The following is a 10,662-nucleotide window of genomic DNA, read 5'->3' on the forward strand; positions in this document are numbered from 1 at the left end:
GAGTAGTATAATGTTATGAATAAGTAGCCTACTGTGCTTGTTTAACCTGTACAGTGAGGGAATCAATTGTGGTTTTTCAATATATATATGAATATCATATTGATGTAACTTTTTATATATACTAGCCTAAATATTATGCATTCATATAGCCTAAATTGTATAGTGGCTGTCAGGGATTTTCCAGTGGCTTGTTTTTGTGAGCCAAATGACCTTGAATCACCAGAACTGATATGAAGGCTTTGAAATTGTAAACACAAACTTTGGAAACGCGAACTGGGACATAAGGGACAATGCTTAAATTTTCCATAGAATTGAAGGGGGTATAGCAGTGCCAGTTAAACGATGACTTTTAAGGAGTTTGTACAGGAAATTCTAGACGTGAAACAACAAAAAAAAACATTTTTTTATCAAATTAATTCGTCTGGGTTAAATAAGAGAGAAAAACGAAAGCTAAAGCTGCGTACTGTTACCTCTGGCGAACGCACATTCTGTTCTCCAGCTTTTAATTTTTTTAGTTGGTATATTTTTAGCTGGCTACTTCAAAGTAAATGGACTGGTTGCAGTTGACTCCAATTCAATCACTCTACAAAGAAAGAGACGGTTGGAGCTGCGGCGCGTCGCATTCATTCAGCAGCGCTCGTGTTGCGTGAGTTACGCACAAGAGGAGAGTGGACGTGAATATTCAGCAGTGGACTCAGAGCTCAGTGCGTAAAACGGAGACGCCGGGAACCCCCAGTCTACGAGGAAAGACATGGAAGTTTGCAAAGGACGTTTGCTGGGCATTTCGGTGGCCGTTGCGCATGGATTTTTTTCAGGATCGCTGAATATTTTGTTAAAATTCCTCATTACGACCTACAGCTTTACATATCTGACTTTAATTCAGTGTCTGACCAGCGGCACTGCGGCTCTCACATTAGAGGTGCTGAGGAGACTGGGCAAAATAGATATACCTCCCTTCAGCCTCCAGTTAGTCAAAGCTTTTGCGAGTGTCTGTATTTTGGCAACTTTGCAGTCCACATTAACCCTCTGGTCTCTCAGGGGATTGAGTTTGCCCATGTATGTTGTGTTTAAGCGATGCTTGCCATTGGTAACGTTGGGGATTGGAGTGTGCGTGCTGAAGAATGGGATCCCATCAGCTGGGGTAATAACAGCGGTTCTCATCACCACTGGAGGAGCAGCACTGGCTGGTAAGAATATTTTGGGTCATTTATAAATACCATAATAGTTTTTGCTTCATGTTGAGGTATAGCCCAATCACACTTTTCACTCCAGTTAACATTTCTCGAAGTCAATTTCTGTAGACACATGCCTCAAAGTCTTGGCTTCAAAGAATGCCTATGAACATTTTCATCGCTATTTCCAGGGAAAAAAGATCGGTTTACCACTAGTGGGGCATGTTGTCACGGAACTTGAACATGTTAAAAACAAATACTGTAAATAATACATTTGTAACATTTAACACATATGAAAACAATAATGTGACATTTATTGACAATAAATTAAAACCTAGTCCTGCGAACACAGTTTAGCATTTGAGTACAAACTTCATTATGACTTGTCTTTTATTGTGTTGTGCTGCAAAAACATTTTGATTTTTTTTTTGCTTTTAGTTTTGAGAATAAAATGATAGATTTTTCCAATTCAAGAAGGTTTTGAACTAGATCCAACATAGGAAAAAAAACCTTCTAGACAAAACGCCATTGTGACAACTTGCCCCGGTTTGATAACTAGCCCTCCATTAAGTCTTCCCGATGCAGATACCCTTCTTTTTCTATATCTTCCTATTTGTCACTTATTTTATGCACGGTAGTGTGCATATAATTATATTATACTAATAATGTGTTTTGAACTGCTTCTGAAAATAAAAGCAAATTAAGCAAATAAAAGTAGCCTAACTAACGTAGCCAAATCTTGCCCTGTTGCTGGTTTGTCCATTGTATGATGCTTAAACATGTGCTGTTGATATTCTGGACTATGCATGTCATGTCTCCATAAAACATGGCTCTCATACAGAGTTTCATCTGATAATGGCCATAAATCATGTATGGCGCAGTCTCTGTTTAACTTGTTTTCGTGCAGGTGCTGGAGATCTAGCAGGTGACCCTTTCGGCTACATGACTGGTGTTTTAGCTGTGATCGTCCACGCCTCCTACTTGGTGCTCATCCAAAAAGTGAGTGCAGACAGTGATTATGGGCCGCTCACAGCCCAGTACACCATTGCAGTGGTGGCCTCTCCCGTTCTCTTCATCTGTTCCCTTGTAAGCATGGACGCCATTGACATGTGGACATACGAAGGTTGGAAGAACCCGTATATCACAGGCATCTTCTGCACCTGCATCCTCATCGGCTGTGCGATGAACTTCACCACACTGCACTGTACCTATATCAACTCGGCCGTCACCACCAGCTTTGTGGGGGTGGTCAAGAGTATAGCTACTATCACTGTGGGCATGCTGGCCTTCAGTGACGTAATGCCAACCAAACTGTTCGTGGCCGGCGTGGTAGTTAACACTTTCGGCTCCATCACCTACTGTGTGGTGAAGTATCACGAAACCAAAAAGAAGTTAACCTACCAGGATATGGATGAGTCTGCTAAGGATAAAGAACTTCCAGGAGAACCTTATGTGGAACCAGCCAAGCCTGATGGCAATATGGAAACTCTTCCAAATGATCTGGAGAGTGTTCCCAATGGCAGCCTGACGGCATCAGTTGACGGCATTGACCAGGGTCCCATTCGTGAGAATAAAGTGGCAGAATCCATAGAATTAGAAAGACCGGGGATGCCATCAGACGATCCTACGAGACAATCTCTGAGCGACAGTTACGTAGGGGTCTGGAGATCCATTCGCACCTTAAAATTCTTTAAGAAAGACACTTTACTTGACAACATGGAGGTTCAAAGTCCTTGATGATTGGTTTTCTGCTTGACAGAAGTGCATGTTAAATTGAAGTATTGTTGAACTGATGGTGTGAACAATGTTTGCCTTTTTCTCTTCTGAACATTTCATTTTATGAAAAACATTTATTTTTTATAAAAAGGTATAGGCTGTTTGTATATTAGAGGGAGTATAACTATATGACATTGAGGAATCCCCAATAACAGATGTGCCAATTTATTGACTTAAAATAAAATATCCTATTGTTTCAGAATCGGTTTAAAATTACTTTGGGAAAAAAAATCAAATATCTTAATAGAGATGGTCTACTCAAAAATGACAATTCTATCATCATTTACTTATCTTCATATCGTTCCAAACCTGTATGACTTTCTTTGTTCTGTGGAGCATAAAAGATGATATTTTGAAGAATGTTGGTAACCAAACAGTTTGAGTTCCCATTAACTTCCATTATGTAGACAAGAATGGAAGTCAATGGGAACCAAAACCGTTTGGTTACCAAAGTCTGTCAAAATGTCTTTTTCTTTTTGTGTGTGTTTGAAACGTCATGAGGGTGAATAAATGATGACAGAATTGTAATTTGTGGGTGGACTATCCCTTTAAATTAATTGAATTGTTTTGTTTGATTATTTATGTTTCTATGCACGCAGTGTCTGTGCCTGTATATTTTCTGTGTTTTGTCTACGAATGCAAATCTTGAATAGGAGGCATTGAATTTTCCCATTTGCATGTAGTATGCACAATTAATTTAAACTGATTTTACATCAAAATTCTGATCTTTGCGTATCATCTTTAATAATGCCCACCAACTGCTTTAGCTCGAAGAAAGTGTGCAATCATTTAGAATCATCTCGCCATCTTGAAGAGATGGTTTGTTTGTCAGTAATTCACAAGTGGTGGGTCACGACCAAGAAATTAGTTGCTGTTCAGACATTAGGGAAGAACAGTATTTTATCTAAATAATAAAATGCAACTGACCATATAATCATGCGGGTAAGACAGGAAAATACTTAAAGCAATTTTTAAAAGGGAAATGCTTCCTATATGTTTTCTTGTATTTTGCCAAAATAGACAGGTTATGTGACATGAAGTAATTCTCATAAACCAACAAAATTTTCAAGGTAGAAGAAAATACAACCTATATTGAAAACAGATTCACTTGCAACAAGGATAAGGTTTGAGCTGGTCATAATCTTTTGTGTTGTGGAATATTGTCTTTTGAAAGCATGAAATCGAGAGACAAGAAAAAGTATTTTGGGGATCTGATCACATCAGAACAAATAATCAAAATATATTGTAGTGTTTGGTTTTGGGACATTTTTATTTACTTTTACAAACACTTTTACACACACTTGCCATTTGTTGTTTTAAAATCTCACACAGCTGAGGACCTCTGCATTAAATTAAAGTCAATATCTATCGAGCTTGTGTTAGCTGACTTTACCAAATGTAATGTTTGATGCATTTGATTGGGTTCTTATCAGCAAAAGCAGACCATCATCAAAACCGATTCTTTAGGCATTGCTAGACTACTGTAAATGCAAAACATAATGAAATGTATTTCTAAATATAGAAGTCCTACATCATTTTTTATGTAACACAGTGAACATGCCTCTTTAGTGTACTTGTCAAAATGAGAGTCCATCAGTTGCTTTCACAGTCAGCACTTTAAAGTAATAGTTCACCCAAAATGAAAATTTGCTGAAAATGTACTCAGTCTCAGGCCATCCAAGATGTAGATGAGTTTGTTTCTTCGTTGGATCAAATTTGGAGACATTTAGCATTACATCACTTGTTCACCAATGCATTCTATATATGCAGTGTATGGGTGCCGTCAGAATGAGAGTCCAAACATCTGATAAAAACATCACAGTAATCCACAAGTAACTCCAGTCCATAAATTAATTATTTTGGGAAGTGAAAAGCTGCATCTTTCTAAGAAACTTATCTACATCTTGGATGGCCTGAGGGTAAATTTTCAGCAACTTTTCATTTTGGGTGAGCTATTTCTTTAACGCCACGATAATGCATCTAAAGGTGCCTTTCAAGTCCTCATTTTTTTGGTTTGTTAGTAGCATTCATTATTCTCAGTCAGACAAGCATCTTTATTAATAAATGTAAACCAGACTTTAGACCTCTCTGAACAGTATTATTTACTGTTGCACTAGAGCAACAGAAGTTTACTATATAGGGAACATTCATGTTACACTCCCCATGGCTTTCCATTTAAAATGATCTTTGCCTGACAATGAACAAGTAAAAGCAAATAAACTTCTCATGAGTACCAGGTGCTTTTGTTATAATTTTTCAGTTATAATAGATGGCACAGCATGGAGTATTATCTCCTTTATTTTGCTCAAGGCATATACGAAAGACAATTTGCCAGACAATAGCACAAGCCCTCAGAGCTAAATGTATAAAAAGTTAATGCCATGCTTGAAGCCATGCTGGAAAATATGCTGTTTTGTGATGATCACATGGCTTTTCATGAAGCATTTGTTTGTTTGTTTTTGGTTTTATGTTCCCATTCTTAATAGCCTATGATTTATTGCCAGTTTGATTTAATATTCAATGGTCAAACATATTTCCAGGAAATATTGCTCTTTAGATTAATGGCAACAGCTGATTTCAACATTCAGAATCACAGCGATATAAAATGCATGACATCTGTATTTTATATTTAGGTATACATTTTGTTTTAAATAGGAATTTAATGCATTTGGTTCACTGCGGAACATGCTTCTCCTCTAATATTTTCTTCTTCTTCTTCTTCTTCTTCCTTTAATCAGCACATTTAAATCTTGGATTTGCATATCTTTACTTAATCGGACTGGAGTTGACTTCTTTGCCTTTAAGTAGGTTTTCCTCTCTCTCTCTCTCTCTCTCTCTCTCTCTCCCCAGCTGAGTAGCTTGAACACTCGAACAAAAGCTTGAAAAATGTCAGCCTGCAGTGAAGCACAAAAATAAATAAATATATAAAAGCATGGACACGGGCCACTTGGTTATCTAGACTTGCCTTTGGCACAACAGAACGTTTAAGAAATATTATTTCCACAAACCCAGCAAGTTCATTCAGCAACTCCCATGATTACATGATGCCATCTACTGGACATAGGTAAGTGTTTTCCACTTGTTTACATGAAATTGTCGGGTTTTTTTACGCAACCAAAGTGATGTTGTGTCGCACTTAGGGATGGGCGATACCTCTTATTTTATTTTCGATCCGATACCGATATTTTCAAGCCCAGTAGAAATAAATACTACATGTACACAAAACTTTGGGGTCAGTAATATTTTGTAATATTTTTTTTAAGTCTCATGCTCACCAAGGCTGCACTTATTTGAAAAAAAAAAAACAAAACAAAAGAGTAAAAGCAGCAATATTGTGAAATATAACAATTAAAAATAACTATTTTCTATTTTTATATATTTTAAAATGTAATTTAAAATGCATCTGTGATCAAAGCTGTATTTCCAGCATCATTACTCCAGTCTTCAGTGTCACATGATCTTCAGAATTCATTCTAATATCATTTTTTGCTCAAGAAACATTTATTATTATTTCTGCTTCATATTTGTGTGGAAACAGCGATGAATTTTTCAGAATTAATTTTATATATAGTAACAATGTAATGTAATGTAATAATGTGGCAATGGTTTCTTAAGATCAACTTAACGTTATGCTTCTGATGCTTTTGGGAAACGCAGCCCTATTTGAACAAGCACTGTGAGCCATGCGTCAGCAACGAACGCTGTCTGTGATTGATTGATTGATTGGTTCTGTCTTTCAACATTTAATGTGTGTTCCGATGAGCAGGAGAATCTATCCAACACAATTATTCGCTAATATAGTCTATTTTTCCACTTAGAAGCTTATTTTATGCACCGAATTTCTTGATAAATAAATACAATTAATGGTTAAAAAAATGCACTTTTGAATCGATATTGTGATGTGAGGATCGATCCTTTCGATACAACATCAGTATCGAAAGTATCGATACTTAAGGATCGATCGGCCCATAGTAGCACTACATTAAATAACAATGAAGTAACAAATATTATATAATGCTTAATTTACCAAACATGTATGCACATCAAACAGCCTATATGTTTAAAAATACGTAACTATTTCAGTAGTCTACATAAAATGTGGGCTATTGTTTACACTTTTCTTTTGACACCTAAAGAAACAGGGGGCACTCGTTATTAAAAGGGCCAGTGTTATTTTAGTATTATTTATATAAAACATTTTCTTAATATTTTGAATTATTTTTTTCTTTATTTGTCATTTTTCATCTTAAGTTATTTTATTAAGTTTTGTCATTTTAAACTATGGTTTTATTTAATTATTTGAATATTACTATTTATGTTTCATTTATTGCTTTTTTAGTTTTAGTTCAGTTTTTTATTTAGTAATTTTAGTGCCTCAGCTTAAACTTATTTCCTTTTTATTATTATTTTAATCTAATATGTGTATTTTATTTCAGATTTGTTTTAATTAACAAAAAATGTCAATTGTTTGTCATTGTAATGTAGTTATTTGTAATAATCATACAATACGTTATTATATTTGAATGTATCTATTTAGTATGAAAAATGTTATAGCAATGTTTTAAAGTTAACAAATTAACAAATGTTGAGAAACTCTGGAGAGTGAGAAGGAATTGAAGAAGAAAAAAACGAAAACGCACGCAGTCAGTTTTGTCCCTCTACGGACGCTGTAGCTTAGCTTAGCTTTACTTACGTTTGACGTCAAACTAACCGCTGATTTTCAAATCCGAGCGCGTATTTCAGCATCTCTGAAGTTCTTATCTAATGTAACTGTTAATTCAAATTATTTACATTATCTATATAAGTCATATTACGCATTATGAATTGACGTTTGATATTTAGTTTAATCGGTTGTGAACAGCGTGATTAAACTTGTTTGTAACGTTTGTCGTTTTGTCTTACGGATTGTAACAATGTAAACAAAAATATGACGATCTTTTATTGTTTAATTTTAGAGAAATGGAGGCCAACAAAGAATCACCTAGTGCCTTTAAAACGCCTTGCAAGCCTGCAAATGTGAAAAGTCCAGGTAAAGTGATCTTTAAGTGTCTGATACTTTGATTGCAATGCATCTAGCTACACGCTACATTGTCTTTCTCATTATCAAGATTGGTTTAACATTCCATCTTGATCAAAATGTGTTCGTTTTTTAAATCTATATATATTGTTAATATACATTTAAGTTAATTAACTATTTTATATATATATATATATATATATGTATATATATATGTATGTATATATATATATATATATATGTGTGTGTGTGTATGTATGTATAAAATAGTTAATTAACTTAAATGTGTTGTTATCAGTCAGTGCATGTGGAACCCCAGTCACCATTCCTGCCTCTCCCTTCATGAAGAAGCTCGGCTGTGGGACTGGAGTCAGTGTCTATCTCATGAACAGGTACGTACATATATTTGATGCATGTTTGTACTACCTTCACCATGATAGTGTAAAGAAAAAGTTGAAACATCTATGCCACTATTTACATCAGGATGGGTAAGCACACTCATTCACCGTGGGCCATTAAGAAGATCAGCAGCAAATGTGCAAATAGTCAAATGACCGTTTATCAGAAGCGTCTGTGCGAGGAGGCAAAGATCTTAAAAGACCTGCACCACCCCAATATTGTTGGTAAATATGTTTTTAAAGTACTACATTATAATGGTTAATGTGAGTATTATAAGACAAATATCTCTTTAAATTATTTATTTCCTGTGTGTTTTTAAGGTTTCAGAGCTTTTACCACAGCAAAGGATGGCTCGAAGTGTTTGGCGATGGAGTACGGTGGAGAGCAGTCTCTGAATGACCTCATTGAGAAGAGGAGAGAGGAGGGTCTACAGGCATTTCCAGTGGCCACTATTGAAAAAGTGTCTCTTCATGTCGCACGTGGTTTACAGGTGTGATTGTTAAATCAAACATAAATGTGCTGTTTCTGCTTTTTCCCATCTTTAAATGTTGTTGTTGTTGTTATTACACAATCTCACGCTTCTACATATGTATTTTGTCTTTTTTCTTCAGTATTTGCACAATGAGAAAAAGCTTTTGCATGGAGACATGAAGTCATGCAACGTTGTCATCAAGGGCGACTTTGAAAGCATCAAAATCTGTGATGTTGGTGTGTCACTGCCACTGGATGAAAACATGCAGGGTATGAAAAGATTTCATATTTCAGCATTATTTTTCCTTGCTTTAATCATATTCTTTTACTTCAGTTTTTCTTATTTGTATTTTATCGTTTTGAATGATGGCCCATCATTTGAGAACCACTCTATTAATCCTATGAAGTCTGACATGAAATAATAATCTGAAAAAAATAAAGTTTAAACTATCAGACAGTAGATGTTGTGTACAACATGTTTGTCAGTGTTGTGATATTTCAAATCTTCTCTCCAGTGAGTGATCCAAAGGCCCACTATATAGGGACAGAGCCGTGGAAGCCTAAGGAAGCTTTGGAGGATGGAGTTATCACAGACAAAGCTGATATCTTTGCGTATGGACTCACTCTGTGGGAGATGATGACACTTTCTGTTCCTCACCTGGAGATACTGGACACTGAGGGGGATGATGACGATGATGATGGTAAAATTACTATAATTGTATCCATAGCTTATAGTGAATATATTTAGTTTTCATATTTTCCATTATTTTTTAAGTGCCTCATGACTCTTTTCTTGTTTTCTTAGATGATATCTTTGATGAGGATGATTTTGATGAAGATGCGTATTATGAGAGACTGGGAACTCGGCCTGCTTTGGATGCAGCCACTCTCGGAGGGGCTTATCAGAGGATGGTGGAGCTCTTCTGTCTCTGTACAGAGGAAGACCCTCATAAAAGACCTTCTGCAGCTCACATTGTTCAGGTGCTGGAATCAAACACCCAGCTTTGTGACAAAAGCAGTGACGTCATTGTAATTGATTAAATGTTCACTGTTAAATTCCTGTCAATGTAAAATATACTGTATGTTTGCCTGTTGGGTCTGGTTACTGTGCTGTCTATAATTTTACTTTGTGAGCTGGTGCATTTTCACATTGTAAATTATTTTCTGTTGGCATGTTACATATTTTCTCTTATGTATTCTATTGATTTTCAGAGATTCTAAATACAGTAATTGTTGCAGTGCAATTTTGATTAAAAGCTCTTTTTCAACCATGGTCTTTGTGTGTAAAATCAGCACACATGCTAAATGAATCTGTCTTGTCTTACCTACCTTGAATATCATTTTAATTTTACAATCCTTACTGTTAAATGTAACCATTTTAAACTATTAAAAGAAATTTATATTTAACGGAAATATCCATGTGAAGTTAACATGCCCTGTTGTGCTACATTATATATTTTAAACTAAATGTTTTCAAAGTTTTGTGATGCTATGGATGTATTTATTATTGCATGGGCCAGTTGTACTGTGAAAAACGTTAAATCTTAACCAACAAAATATAATTTCCATTTACTTCCTGTTGTCAACATATTGTTAGATGTATAAGAAAAACAATGGCTGTCTAAAGAATGAAATTGTGATTAAGCTCATGACGTTTAACCACTTAATTACGGATACAATACAATTAAATGAAAGGCAAAAGGTTAATTACAAACTAAAAACTTAAGAGATAATTTACCTAAGCTATAAACTTGTCTTCATATGTACACACTCTACAAGTTATTGATTAAAGGTTTATGGAAACAGTATTCAATGACCAACCCTTAT

The 10,662-nt window shown here is 35.3% G+C and overlaps 2 protein-coding genes across 3 annotated transcripts; both read left to right on the forward strand.

Moving 5' to 3' along the window:
- The first annotated feature begins 720 nt into the window (after window positions 1-720).
- On the forward strand, window positions 721-2,909 carry LOC107676236 (solute carrier family 35 member D3-like). Its single transcript, XM_016470739.1, has 2 exons — window positions 721-1,187; window positions 2,080-2,909. Exons 1-2 carry the CDS (start codon window positions 752-754, stop codon window positions 2,907-2,909), a joined length of 1,266 nt encoding a protein of 421 aa, XP_016326225.1. The 5' UTR covers window positions 721-751.
- A 4,707-nt stretch (window positions 2,910-7,616) lies between these two features.
- pbk (PDZ binding kinase) lies at window positions 7,617-10,159 on the forward strand. Of its 2 annotated transcripts, none has more exons than XM_016470733.1 (8): window positions 7,617-7,714; window positions 7,904-7,977; window positions 8,264-8,357; window positions 8,449-8,588; window positions 8,685-8,854; window positions 8,976-9,105; window positions 9,351-9,553; window positions 9,641-10,159. In XM_016470733.1, the coding sequence occupies exons 2-8, from the start codon at window positions 7,908-7,910 to the stop codon at window positions 9,866-9,868; spliced, it is 1,035 nt and encodes a 344-aa protein (XP_016326219.1). In that variant the 5' UTR covers window positions 7,617-7,714; window positions 7,904-7,907; the 3' UTR covers window positions 9,869-10,159. The 2 variants fall into 2 exon arrangements, with proteins under 2 accessions (XP_016326219.1, XP_016326220.1); XM_016470734.1 differs by having other exon boundaries at window positions 7,618-7,714; window positions 9,351-9,536.
- Window positions 10,160-10,662: the final 503 nt, after the last annotated feature.

Source organism: Sinocyclocheilus anshuiensis, unplaced genomic scaffold, assembly GCF_001515605.1.
Source record: "Sinocyclocheilus anshuiensis isolate Anshui unplaced genomic scaffold, SAMN03320099.WGS_v1.1 scaffold2322, whole genome shotgun sequence".
NCBI lineage: Eukaryota > Metazoa > Chordata > Actinopteri > Cypriniformes > Cyprinidae > Sinocyclocheilus > Sinocyclocheilus anshuiensis.

Excerpts from the sequence above, each read along its gene's own strand:
- LOC107676236 (XM_016470739.1), top strand. The coding sequence starts at position 752 with ATGGAAGTTTGCAAAGGACGTTTGCTGGGCATTTCGGTGGCCGTTGCG. Across the intron at positions 1,188-2,079 it reads TGGAGGAGCAGCACTGGCTG|GTGCTGGAGATCTAGCAGGT; the intron begins GTAAGAATATTT and ends GTTTTCGTGCAG.
- pbk (XM_016470733.1), top strand. The coding sequence starts at position 7,908 with ATGGAGGCCAACAAAGAATCACCTAGTGCCTTTAAAACGCCTTGCAAG. Across the intron at positions 8,589-8,684 it reads GCACCACCCCAATATTGTTG|GTTTCAGAGCTTTTACCACA; the intron begins GTAAATATGTTT and ends TGTGTTTTTAAG. Across the intron at positions 9,554-9,640 it reads ATGGTAAAATTACTATAATT|ATGATATCTTTGATGAGGAT; the intron begins GTATCCATAGCT and ends TTGTTTTCTTAG.